Source organism: Geotrypetes seraphini, chromosome 3 (genome assembly GCF_902459505.1).
Source record: "Geotrypetes seraphini chromosome 3, aGeoSer1.1, whole genome shotgun sequence".
Taxonomy (NCBI): Eukaryota; Metazoa; Chordata; class Amphibia; order Gymnophiona; family Dermophiidae; genus Geotrypetes; species Geotrypetes seraphini.
In genome coordinates, this window is record NC_047086.1 from 152,652,072 (window position 1) to 152,665,833 (window position 13,762).

The following is a 13,762-nucleotide window of genomic DNA, read 5'->3' on the forward strand; positions in this document are numbered from 1 at the left end:
CTTGACGCCATTGAGAGGCCAGGGTCCATTGAGGAATTCTCAGATGGAGGCGGGCGAAGGGTGTGACGTGGACTGTGGAGGCCATGTGGCCCAGAAGAGTCATCATCTGCCGAGCTGATACCGAGGTCAGCAGGGAAAACTTTCGACTCAGACTTACTAACGCCTCTAGACGCGGAGGGGGGGAGGAAGGAACGGAGGCGAACCGTGTCCAGCGTGGCCCCGATGAACTGTAGGGACTGGGAGTGGCGTAGTTGGGATTTTGGGAAGTTTATCTCGAACCCCAGACTTTGTAGGTAGGTAATAGTCTGTTGGGTCGCTGAGATAACCGCTTCCCTGGACGGGGCTTTGATCAGCCAGTCGTCCAGGTAGGGGAATACCTGGAGGCCCTGGGAGCGTAAGGTTGCTGCGACCACCACGAGGCACTTGGTGAAGACCCGAGGTGACGATGCTAGGCCGAAGGGGAGGACACGGTATTGTAGGTGCCAGTCCCCTACCTGAAAACGCAAGAACTTGCGGTGAGCACTGGGACATGTGTGTACGCCTCCTTCAGATCGAGGGAGCAGAGTCAGTCGCCCTCGTCGATCAAGGGGTAGAGGGTTGGTAGGGAAAGCATCCGAAATTTTTCCCGTATCAGAAATTTGTTGAGGTGTCTCAAGTCTAGTATTGGGCGTAAGTCTCCCGTTTTTTTCGGTACCAGGAAGTAACAGGAGTAGAAGCCCTTCCCCCGTTGGTCGGGGGGAACCTCCTCCACTGCTCTCAGGCGAAGCAGGTCTCGAGCTTCGGAGAGGAGTAGGGGTAGCTGCGTCCGGTTGGGAGGGCAATTCCTTGGGGGGTTGTCCGGAGGAATGGTCCGAAAGTTGAGAGAGTATCCTGATGAGATCACGCCAAGGACCCATGCGTCCGACGTGACTTGTTCCCAGCGAGGGTAAAAGGCTTTGAGGCGACCCCCGATGGGAAGGAGGCCTGGGACTATGGTGGAGGGGGCCCGCCCCCTTCCGCGTATCCCGTCAAAAGGACGGGGATGGTTTGGTAGTCGCAGGCGGTTGGGACTTGGGCATGGCCCGGTGGTGGGCTTGCGGACGCCTGGGTGGAGGCCGCGAGAAGGCAGGAGTGGATTTTTGTGGGTAGCGGTGCGGAGGGGCCCTATACGGCCTGGACGCGGGCGGTTTGGGCTTTTTGTCGGACGAGGGAGGCAAACGAGCGTTCGTGTTCGGAGAGGCGTTTTGTAGCCGCCTCAATAGTGTCATCGAACAGTTCTTTTCCCACGCAGGGGAGGTTAGCCAACCGGTCTTGTAAGTTGGGGTCCATGTCGACCAGGCGTAGCCAAGCTAGTCGGCGTATGGCGATAGCAAAGGCTGCCTCTCTGGAGGAGAGTTCGAAGCCATCGTAGGCCGCGTGGAATAGATGGAGGCGTAGGTTGGAGAGGGATTCCAAAAGCAGGCTAAAGGCTCCTTGGCGGGAGGCCGGTAGGTCAGTCTCAAAGGCTCTCAGTAGTCCAATGAGATGTTTGAGGTAGGATGTGAAGGTGAAAGTGTAGCTTTGCACCCTAGAGGCCATTCATCGCATTTTGATATAGTCTCCTGCCGAACTTGTCTAGGGTTCGGCCTTCTCATCAGAGCTATTACCACCGTGCTACGGTTTTGTAAAAAAAAAAAAAAAAAGGGGGGGGGATAGTTACACAGTGTACATAAATCTGTTTGCTGCTGTAAAAATCTTCACATTAAGAGATGATGCATATGGGTCCAGAAAATCCTGTCAGTGCTATGAATTTGCCAGAAGCAGCTCACAGTGCCAGGAAGGGATTTTAGTATTCAGATTGGCTTATTTTCTTCAAAGACTTTTGTCCATAAATTACATATGTACCACCACAATTACATTACAAATAACAAAACTGAATAAAGTTAAATAAATACAAAAAGAGATAGATTTAGAGTAATGGCAGGGATGTCTAAGGTCAGACTTCCTGTTGATGCACTAACACTGATTACCAAACTCAGTTGAGAACCTCCAACAGTAACAGAAATATATAAATTAAGATACTGAACCAAAAGATATGTAAACGTATGTTAAGGTTAACTATGAATATCCCAAAAACAGACACCTGGGATTCTCAAGGACTGGATTTGGAATCCAATGTTTTGCCAAGTTAAAGGCTCTTAGCTTTGCTCCCCTACCCTGGAATTGTCTTTACAATAGCTTCTATTCCAACATGCAGGGAGGAATAGGCAAGGTGCATTCAGCTAATCTCCATACCGTTGTTTGGCCAAGAGATAGATACTTTTGTCCCTCTAATCATATACTGGTTTGTGTAATAGAAGAATGATGACAAATCCTGGCTGAGGTCAGGGACCAATTCTTGAATTATGGGCTTCTCAAAATTCTCTCTAGAGCTGCATCAGCAAGTGAACAAGGCTTTGATTATGCAGATAGGGACTTGGCAGAACCCATCTTTTCAAGTGGCCTAACACAACTCTTAAGGCTTCCCACTTAATATTCTTTTGCATTTTTCCATTTTTTAAAATTTGAAAACAAAGTTAATAAACTAAACTAAACCTTAAGTTTATATACCGCATCCTCTCCATAACCGAGCTCGGCACGGTTTACAAGAACTTAATATAGGAAGGAACAGCATAATGGGGTTAGAGGTTGAGTATAGGGGGAAAGAGAGCATTACATTTTTGTTAAACTAAACTAAAAAAAAGCTTTCATCTTTTGATGCTGGACAAAAGCTGCATTTTTGAGTTTTGGACTTGATTGACATTTTGCCAAAACCAAATCTTTGCCAAATCTCTTCAACGAGAGGTCAGCAGGAAGGGCCCCCTGAACTCAAGACAGTTCAAGATGGTCACACATTAGACAAAGCCAATTGCCAGGAATCTAAACTTCAAACACAAATTGGCCTAGCAAACAGTTCTATTTCTTTCTCGTTTTAAAAAGCAGTATTAAATCCACCTTTCAGTTGGTCAGCTCCAGGGGAAGTGAAACCCAAGTATCAAAAAATACATTTATAGAATACCACAATGTTAAAAAAAAAAAAAATACCACCACACATTCCAGTGATCCCTACCATGGCAGTGCCATACAGCATTCCCAGTATAAAAGAACAAAGCAGCTTAAATTATTTATTACTTTAAAAATTAACCATTTCTGTACATATTGCACAGGCCATGCAGGAGGGTTCCAGCTGCACAAACATAGCAGCTCATACCCAGAACTGCTGAAACTCCTCTCCTAGTAAAGATTACATCGGTTAACCATGGAGATGATCTTATTTGGTCTTCATCAGCATTCCTTTTTCAGGACACACATGGGACCTTGTAAATGTGGACGTCGCACAGCTTTCCAGTTCCAGGAATTTGTGAAATAAATTTAGTTCCTTGGATCCTGGTCATAAGACTTCAGCCACTGTTGTCTTCCAGTTTATTGGTTTCAAGCAATCCCTTGGTGCCAAGTAACCACTGTTCACCAGTGAGCCCACCTGTGGTCTATGATAGTTTGATTTGCTCCCTTGTGAAGCCATACTGCTGCTGCTCACTTTGGGTTTGTCATAGTCACCCTGCTCGACACACTTTAGGCTGTGTGGTGTCTGGTAGCTCACACCTCCAGGATCAGATGCAGAAGGCTTGGCGTGATCAGGACAAGACAACAGGTGCTGGAAGGCTGCAGAAATGGCTGGCACATTGTAGCCCACCTCAGAGTTGCAGGTGTTTTCCTGTATTCGATGGCGCTCTATGATGGGGGTGGCATATTCTGGTTCTTGGGTGGTCAGGGGCAGCGCATAGTCATGGCGGCTGCCTCGCTGTGGGCAAGCATAGTGGCTTTCAATCTCTGCACTGCAGATCTGATCTTTAGTCTCTGCATCTATTGGTTTGAAGGTGGAGCCTTTTCGAGTTACTGTCTCCGTACCAATCATGAGAGGCAGCTGGTAATCTGAAAAGCAGAAAGTAGTAGCTTAGATCAGAAAGGCTGACAGTGCCACTGCTCAATCTTAGAACTAGGTGCAAAAGCAACTAAACCAATCTGATGTATATCTTTCATGCAAGCTAAAGTCAAATCAAACTTCATACTAATCACATTCACCAAAATTCCTCAATGATCCAAATGGGTTTCATTTTTTTTTTTATGGGGGGGGGAAGGGTGAACAACCTGTTCACTACTTCCATCTTTGAAAAACCTATAAATATTTTTAAACACTTATATGAAGAAAAACATCACAAAACTTCATGCAGAAAGGTTGCCTGACTGAAGATTTTGTAATGCCTTTATAGGTTTTTCATAGATGGAAGTAGTGACAGATTTTTTTAAATTAAACCTCTTCTTAAAAAGAATTGGAACTATGAGGAATTTTAATGAATAAGAGTGAAGTTTTAGCACTTTCACTAATAGAAGTTGGATCATCAGAAAGAAAGATTAAGTTCTTATCTCGATAATCTTTCTTGTAGATGTGTCTATTAGTCCTAACTTTAGGGTTATTCAGCTGAACCTGCAAATTGCTTGCAGAATGATGTCAATCATCTTTGAACTCTGCCTCCTTCCCAGGAAGCTCCTCCTGCCCCCTCAGTTTGTACAAAAGCAATCAAGCAGCATTGTAATGTCAGGGAAAAATTCCTCGCTTAAACAATGGCAATGTGGTTTAAGTAAGTATTTTATCCAGTCCAAAAGCACTATCAATGTTCAAAAAGTGTGTCTGGATCAATATAAGATTTTAATAACTTGTGATAAGTTCAAAAAGGACACCTCAGCCCCAGCACTCCACCGCATGTAATAATTTCTATAGCGGGAAGCAAATTGTGGTGCTTCATCATTGGCTGTCACTTTTTGTTTTTGCACTGTTGTTTTTTGTTATTTTTTTATATATATGTATATTTTCTTTTAAATTTTTTAATTTTTATATCTCAATAATTTAAAGAAATAAATATTTCCTTAACACCAAACATTCTCAGTGTCGTAGTGTATAGTTTATAGTTTAAAAGTAAGTAGTACTTATCTCAGCCAACACCTAGGGAGTCTGACCCGACATGTTTAACACAACCAAGTGTTTTATCAAGGGTCTCCCAAAGCTGCCGCTGTCATCCGACTCCATATCCAAGTGAGAAAAGATGGCCATCGGATGACAGCGGCAGCTTTGGGAGACCCTTGATAAAACACTTGGTTGTGTTAAACATGTCGGGTCAGACTCCCTAGGTGTTGGCTGAGATAAGTACTACTTACTTTTAAACTATACACTACGACACTGAGAATGTTTGGTGTTAAGGAAATATTTATTTCTTTAAATTATTGAAATATAAAAATTTAAAAATTTAAAAGAAAATATACATATATATAAAAAAATAACAAAAAACAACAGTGCATAAACAAAAAGTGACAGCCAATGATGAAGCACCACAATTTGCTTCCCGCTATAGAAATTATTACATGCGGTGGAGTGGTGGGCTGAGGTGTCCTTTTTGAACTTATCACAAGTTATTAAAATCTTATATTGATCCAGACACACTTTTTGAACATTGATAGGGAAAAATTCCTGACACAACAATCTGTTCTGCACTGTAACAAACATATCAATTAACATTATAACATTCAAGTAACTGATCAAATCAGATACCAAAACTATGTGCAACAAGCACTAATATAAAGAGCTTGTAGCTACTTGCATGTCCTGCTATCAAGCAGAGACTCAGACCAGAATTTACTTTCTTGCGTGTTGGGATTTTCAGCTTATCTGAGAGACACAGAAGTCTCCATATCCAGACTGATCTTAAGGCAGAAGACAGGTGAAGCCCAATTACAGGGCAGAGCTTCAGGACTACGACTGAACACTAAGAAAAAAATTCCTGAACATAATAAAATTGCAGAGCAGAGCAAAAACACTTTTGAACTTGTTTGCATTAGAAAACTGAGGGGGCAGGAGCAGCTTCCTGGAACGGAGGCAGACTTCAAAAATGACTGACAGCATTCTGCAAGCAACTTGCAAGTTGAGATACATAACCCTAGCATTCAGGACTACTACACATTGCACTAGAAACTTAGTTTGGGCAAAAGATACTGATCATATTTTTTCAAGGACTACATATTGCAGGAGGGAGATCCTGGATTCTCTACAGTTGGTACTGGAACCTACACAGGATGGGTCATACTGGACTTAGTGCTTACAAACAGGGAAAGTTTTTTTGATGTTACAGTGGGTGATCATCTGGCATCTAGTGATCATTGCATGGTACGGTTTAATATTAAGATGGGTATAGAGAGGGCTTATTCAGAAATAAAGGTTCTAGACTTTAAAAAAAAAAAACTGGATGGGGGATTACATCAAGGAATTGTTATCTGAATGGGAACGTCTGGAAGGAGTAGAAATGCAGTGGGCAAAACTGAAAGGAGTTATTGTAAGGGTGATAAATCTTTTGTAAGGCAACTAAGTAAAGGTAAGAGGATATGAAGGCTGGTTCTCAAAAGTAGTAGCTGAGAAGGTAAGAAATAAGAGGATAGCTTTCATAAACTACAAAAGATTGCAAAAAGAGGAAGACAGGCAAAAATATCTGGACAAGTTAAAAGAGGCTAGTCGAGAAGTCAGGAAAGCAAAGATACAAATGGAAGAAAAAATAGCTAACATGGTAAAATGGGGAGACAAAACATTTTCTAAATATATCAGTGATAGGAAGAAGTACAAAAGTGGTATTGTGAGACTCAAAGGCAAAGGGGAGGAATATGTAGAAGCTGAAAAAGCAAAGGCTGAAATTGCTTAACAAATATTTCTGTTCTGTGTTCACGGCTGAAGATCCGGGAGCAGCACCACAGAAGACAAACATGAATAGGGATGGTGGAATGGTAGACACGTTTCAAGTTTATTTAAAATTTCTTAAACCGCCTAATCAGATTTCTAGGCGGTGTACAAAATCATAAAAACATACACTGGCTAAAATACAGATTTAAAATGACAAGGCATCTCTAGGGATGACGACTACATTTAAAACCATGACAAATGGGTACAGAAGGTAAAAAGGCAAGAACTACAGTATTCAAAGTAAAATATAACGTTTAGGGGAAAAACAATAGGAGGGGATGCTGAAGGTAAAATCATTCTAGGTCACCCTTCCAAGGGCAGTTAGGTTTCAAAGGCATCAAGAAATAGAAATGTCTTTAGCTTTGTCTTAAATTGATTAAGGATTGATTCATCTCGTAAATAAGCCGGGATACTATTCCACAGAGAGGGAGCAATTTTCAGAGGGTTGTGTTCATGAGGAGCTAGCTAAATTAAAGGTAGATAAAGCGATGGGGCCGGATGGTGTACAAGGGTGTTGAAGGACTCTCCTCTGCTTATGATGCCCAAAGGTCTCACAAAAATCAACCTATAACCTGTAAGCAGCTGTCTTGGAAGTAGGGAGGGAGCAGCAAACTGGATTTAGAAATGATCTAGGATGTTGGTAGGAAAGCCAGTCTGGGATGTTGGTAGGGAATAAAATAAGGGATAGAGGGGCAAAAGGCTAGAAGATAAAGCTGGTGAAAAAGTATACCCTTGCTCCTTTTCTTGTTCGTACTGCTGAATCTTTTCAAAATGAAGCCATGTCTGCTTCAGGCTATATCATGTTATTTACCTGCTTTATTACGTGCGAGAAGATCCAACTTTTGCAGGCTTTCATTTTCTTTGTTATAGCAGATGCTGAACTCTGCAGACTGGTGTCTGACAAACGGAGGGTTAATCTTCTGCCAGCAGCCTACTAAAAAAAAAAAAAAATAATAATAATAATAATAATAATAAATATATATATATATATATAATATGATTCTAAATTGCAGCCTTTTTTATTATTTAAATTGAGGAAGCATTCAGCTACTTAATACTCTCTCAGAAGACAATTATAGGCAGGTATCTAACTCTCAAGATAAAATTTGTGAAATCCTGGAAACAAGCATTTCCAAGTCCAACAGGCTAACAGGTTTTAAAATGAAGTTCTCTCAGCATTAGCCCTTTGTGCACAGCAGCTCAAGGATTCTTTTACACCCTGTGCCAACTCCCAGCTTCTACTTTAAATATATATTAACCTAGAAAATGGCAAAATTTGCTTAAGCCAACATTTCCTCAGTCCAGGATGAGGCACCTGCATACATTTTTCCTGTGAAAAATAATGTATGTAATTTTCAAAATATAAATAAAGCTAGACAATCTTTGCTTCCCCACCTCTCCTGGGCCTAGCTCTGCTTTGGTACCACTTTCAAGAAAATGCAGCTGAAAGTATGCATATTATCCCAGGACAAGCAGGCAGCATATTCTTGACTGATGGGTGACGGCACCGACGGAGCCCCGGTACGGACAATTTTAGAGTGATTGCACTCTAAGAACTTTGAAAGTTCTAGTAGGCCGCACCGCGCACGCGCGAGTGCCTTCCCGCCCGACAGAGGCGCGCGGTCCCCAGTTTCTTAGTTTCCGCGGAGCTAAGAAGACGCGTGTTCCAACTGCTGTTGGAAAATTTTTTCAAATTTTTCTCGCCTTCCCGCTCACGCATTATTTTCTTGTGGTGATTTATTCACCTTATCTTTTCTTTCTTTTATTTAAAAAAAAAAAAAAAAAAAAAAAAAGTCAATTTTTTTCGACTTTTTTCCGGTCAGCCCCGGCGGGGCCTGTTGGCACCATCGAAGCCTCAGGCTTCGATTTTGCTACGGCCGTTTTTCCCTTCATGCCCCCTTCACCGGGTTTTAAGAAGTGTCAGCGGTGTGCACGTCCTATTTCACTTTCCGACCCGCACAAGTGGTGCCTTCAGTGTCTGGGTCCGGACCATAGGGCAGAAACGTGCACCCGCTGCAGTTCTCTCCAAAAGAGAACTCTAAAGAATCGCCAAATTCAACAGCGAATTCTTTTCGGTGCCGCCATGAAAGTTCCCCCGGCATCGACACCGTCATCTTCCTCCAAATCGGCACCGGTGACTTCGACACCGCAAGATCCATCCTCGGTGTCGCACCCTGTAGGTAAGCCGGCTAACAAGCCATCCCCTACTGTCCTTAGCCCGCCAGTCGAACAAGCAGTGAGCCAAGTCCTGCAGACTGCGCGCCGGCCTCGCAAACGCTCCGCTCCTATTGAAGTCACTGCCTCTTCATCGGCATCGACTTCGCCTGAGCGTCGAGCTGCACCGCAGGTACCGAGCAAGAAAAAAGCGGTACCGGTGCCATCGGGACCGTCTCTGGATGAGAGAATAGCATCCATCCTTCAGGTCCAGCTTAAGGAGCAGTTACAACACTTGCTCCCGGCTCTGCTGACTCCGAGCCTTCCAGTGTCGGTACCTGCTGAGCATTCGGTGCCGATCGTCGAACAGCCTGTTTTGTCGGCATCGACGTTGTCGGCACCGCAAAAATCTGTTTCTATGCCTGTTCTCTCGGCGGAACCGAAGTCTCTTCGACGCACTGCTTACTCGACTTCGGAGCCGGTGCCGTTCTCTGACACCCGTACTGCTGTACAGTCACCCGGTACGGTGTCCATGAGGTCTGGTAAATCGGTATGTAAAACCAAGCATACCGAACCTTCTACCCCACTTTCTCAGGGCCGTCTGTCATCGGTACGGGACCCTGATTTGTGGGATGATTCTGATGACCCCTCGGTACCGAGGCAGATTATTCCTCGGAGGAGGATGTAAACCAGAGCACTCGTCCTTCACCAAGTTTCTTAAGGAGATGTCGGACACCTTTTCCATCCCTCTAGAGTCTGACTCTAAAAAATCCAAAGCATTTCTTGATGCTTTGGATTTTGACCAGCCTCCGAAAGAATTTTTAAAGTTACCCCTCCATGACATCTTGAGGGAAACTTTTTACAAAAATTTAGAAACTCCTCTCACCGTTCCAGGAGCCCCTAGGAAGCTGGAATCGCTTTACAAGGTGATTCCTATTCCAGGGTTTGACAAATCCCAGCTGCCCCATGAATCTCTGCTGGTGGAGTCCACCCTCAAAAAATCGGCAGGCTCTAGTGTATATGCCTCTGTCCCTCCTGGCAGAGAGGGCAAGGCCATGGAGTCCGGTCCATCTATGATACTTTTGAACTCACATCCCGAGCCACGGCTATGTCTGTAGCAATGAGACGATTGGCATGGCTCCGAGTCTCCGACCTTGATGTGAACCACCAGGACCGCCTTGCCAATGCTCCCTGCCTGGGTGATGAGCTCTTTGGAGAATCTATGGATACCACCACTCAAAAGCTCTATGCCCATGAGACGAGGTGGGATACTTTGCTGAAAAATAAAAAGAAGCCTCCTCCTCCTCGTCCATTTAGACAGCAGCCATCACATCAGAGGCGTTTTCTGCTCGGCCAGTTCAGCCTCAACCTCCACAACCTCGGAGGCAGCGGCAACAGCACCAACAAGCACGTCAGCAACAGCCGCCTACCATAAAGCCTGTCACTCAGACTAAGCCGACTCAGCCCTTTTGACTCCCTTCTCCTGGGCATTGCCAGTCTCCCTCCCTTTTGTCCTCTTCCACAGCCCATAGGAGGTTGATTAACCATTTTTCACTCTCGATGGGAGGTAATCACCACCGACCAGTGGGTGCTCTCGATCATAGCCCATGGCTACTCCCTCAATTTTCAGACTCCCCCGCCGTTAGGCCTGCCAAAAGAGTCTGCTTCCAACAAGTCTCAGTCCCTCCTTCTCGCTCAAGAGGTTCAATCCCTCCTTCTTCTCAATGCCATCGAAGAAGTTCCTCAAGATCAGCGAGGTCAGGGTTTTTACTCCCGGTACTTTCTAGTTCCCAAAAAGACCGGAGGCCTCAGACCCATCTTAGATCTCAGAGATCTCAACAAATGTTTGGTTAAGGAGAAGTTCAAAATGCTCTCTCTTGCCACCCTCTACCCTCTTCTCGCTCAGGGCGACTGGCTATGCTCCCTCGATCTCAAAGAGGCTTACATATTCCTATCCATCTGACGTCCAGGCAATATCTGCACTTTCTCATCAATCAACATCATTATCAATACAAAGTGCTACCCTTCGGCCTGGCCTCCTCTCCCAGGGTATTCACCAAATGTCTGATTGTGGTAGCGGCCTATCTCCGCTCTCACAACTTTCAAGTCTTCCCTTATCTGGACAACTGGTTGATCAAAGCTCATTCCCCTCAGGCGGTTCTGCTTGCCACCAATCAGACCATTCACTTCCTTCGACTATTAGGGTTCGAAATCAATCTACCCAAGTCTCACCTCATTCCGACCCAGCGACTTCAATTTATTGGAGCCGTTCTGGACACTGTTCTGATGAGGGCGTTTCTTCCATCCAACCGCCTTCACGCCATCCTCCATCTCTGTCAGCAGGTGTTTCAACAGATTACCATTTCTGCGAATCACATGATGGTGCTATTGGGGCACATGGCTTCGACAGTACATGTCACACCCTTCGCACGTCTCCACCTGCATACTCCTCAATGGACCTTAGCGAACCAATGGTCCCAAGCGACGGATCCTTGTTCACAACACATATCTGTAACCTCGTCTCTTCGACAGTCGCTTCTTTGGTGGTTGACATCTTCAAATCTATCCAGAGGTCTGCTGTTCCATCTACCTCCTCATCAACTAGTCATCACCACAGATTCCTCCCCCTACGCCTGGGGAGCTCACTTGAACGAATTCCAAACTCAGGGATTTTGGACTGCCCAGGAAAAGAAACACCACATCAATTTCCTGGAACTCCGAGCGATGTTCTATGCCCTCAAGGCGTTTCAACATCTTCTCTTTCCTCAAGTACTACTCATTTGCACAGACAATCAAGTTGCAATGTACTACATCAACAAACAGGGAGGAACGGGCTCTCGCCTGTTGTATCAGGAAGCACAAAGGATTTGGTCTTGGGTGACAGCTCGTCACTTATTCCTGAAGGCTGTCTACATTCAAGGGGAACAGAATTCCTTAGCGGACAATCTCAGCAGAATTCTCCAACCTCACGAATGGACTCTCGATCCCTCGACTCTTCAGTCCATTTTCGCTCAATGGGGAACTCCTCAAGTGGACCTTTTTGCAGCTCCCCACAACCATCAGCTGCCCCTGTTTTGCTCCAGACTCTACTCTCCTCACCGTCTGGCACCCAATGCATTTCTCCTGGATTGGACCAGTCTCTTCCTATATGCTTTTCCCCCTCTACCGCTCATGCTGCGAACACTGTTCAAGCTCAAGAGGGAACAAGCCACCATGATTCTCATCGCTCCAGGCAACATTGGTTCTCCCTTCTACTTCAACTCAGTTCCAGGGAACCCATACCTCTTCCACTGTTTCCTTCTCTGCTTTCTCAGCATCAGCAGACCCTTCTGCATTCCAACCTACAGTCTCTGCACCTGACAGCTTGGTATCGCTCGGGCTGACTTCGGCTCACTCACTTCTTTCTCAGCCTGTCCGCTCTATCATTGATGCTTCCAGGAAACCGGCCACGCTCCAATGTTATCAACAGAAGTGGTCTCGGTTTTCTTCCTGGTGCCTCTTACATCACCATGATCCCATGTCTCTAGCAGTGGGACTGGTGTTGGACTATCTTCTTTCCTTGTCTGACTCTGGTCTTAAATCTACTTCTATCAGAGTTCACCTTAGTGCCATTGCTGCCTTTCATGAGCCAATTCATGGAAAACCCCTCTCGGCTCATCCTTTGGTTTCTCGGTTCATGAGGGGCCTTTTCAATGTGAAACCACCTCTCAAGCCTCTTCCTGTGGTCTGGGATCTCAATGTGGTTCTTTCCGCTTTAATGAAGCCTCCTTTTGAACCTTTGGCCACAGCGCATTTCAAATTTCTTACCTGGAAAGTGGTCTTCCTTATAGCTCTCACTTCTGCCAGGAGTGAACTGCATGCACTAGTGGCCGATCCACTTTTCACTGTTTTTCACCATGATAAGGTGGTTCTCCGTACACACCCCAAATTTCTTCCTAAGGTTGTGTCTGACTTTCATCTTAACCAGTCCATAGTCCTGCCTGTATTTTTCCCAAAGCCTCATTCTCATCCAGGTGAACAGGCTTTGCATACCTTGGACTGTAAACGTGCTCTGGCTTACTATCTTGAACGTACTAAGCCCCACAGATCATCTCCTCAACTATTTTTGTCCTTTGATCCTAACCAGTTGGGTCATCCTGTATCTAAACGCACTCTCTCCAATTGGCTTGCTGCTTGCGTTTCTTTCTGTTATGCTCAGTCGGACCTGACACTGAAAGGTTCTGTCACGGGCCACAAAGTTAGAGCTATGGCAGCGTCTGTAGTTTTCCTCCGATCTACTTCCATTGAGGAAATCTGCAAGGCTGCTACTTGGTCCTCAGTTCACACTTTTACATCACATTATTGTCTGGATGCATTCTCCAGACGGGATGGACACTTCGGCCAATCTGTTTTACAAAATTTATTTTCCTAATGGCCAACCTTCCCTCCATCCCTCTTTTTGTTAGCTTGGAGGTCACCCATCAGTCAAGAATATGCTGCCTGCTTGTCCTGGGATAAAGCACAGTTACTTACCGTAACAGGTGTTATCCAGGGACAGCAGGCAGATATTCTTGCGTCCCTCCCACCTCCCCGGGTTGGCTTCTTAGCTGGCTTATCCTAACTGGGGACCGCGCGCCTCTGTCGGATGGGAAGGCGCGTGCGCGGTGCGGCCTACTAGAACTTTCAAAGTTCTTAGAGTGCAATCACTCTAAAATTGTCCGTACTGGGGCTCCGTCGGTGCCGTCACCCATCAATCAAGAATATCTGCCTGCTGTCCCTGGATAACACCTGTTACGGTAAGTAACTGTGCTTTTTGGGACAATGTGCAGACAGCACAGGCGATTTTCCTTC

The 13,762-nt window shown here is 45.2% G+C and overlaps 1 protein-coding gene across 5 annotated transcripts in view; it reads right to left on the bottom strand.

Annotated features, from left to right (window-relative positions):
- Positions 1 to 3,108: 3,108 nt before the first annotated feature.
- The window catches only part of DCBLD1 (discoidin, CUB and LCCL domain containing 1), a 134,100-nt gene continuing 123,446 nt past the window's right edge, over positions 3,109 to 13,762 (bottom strand). For 3 of the 5 annotated variants that reach the window (XM_033935364.1, XM_033935365.1, XM_033935361.1), the window contains 2 exons: positions 7,590 to 7,712; positions 3,109 to 3,930 (listed from right to left, as the gene is read on the bottom strand). In XM_033935364.1, coding sequence (XP_033791255.1) covers positions 3,389 to 3,930; positions 7,590 to 7,712 — 665 coding nt within the window. In that variant the 3' untranslated portion in view covers positions 3,109 to 3,388. The remainder of the gene's footprint in view (positions 3,931 to 7,589; positions 7,713 to 13,762) is intronic. The other 2 variants (XM_033935363.1, XM_033935366.1) reach the window with 2 other exon arrangements.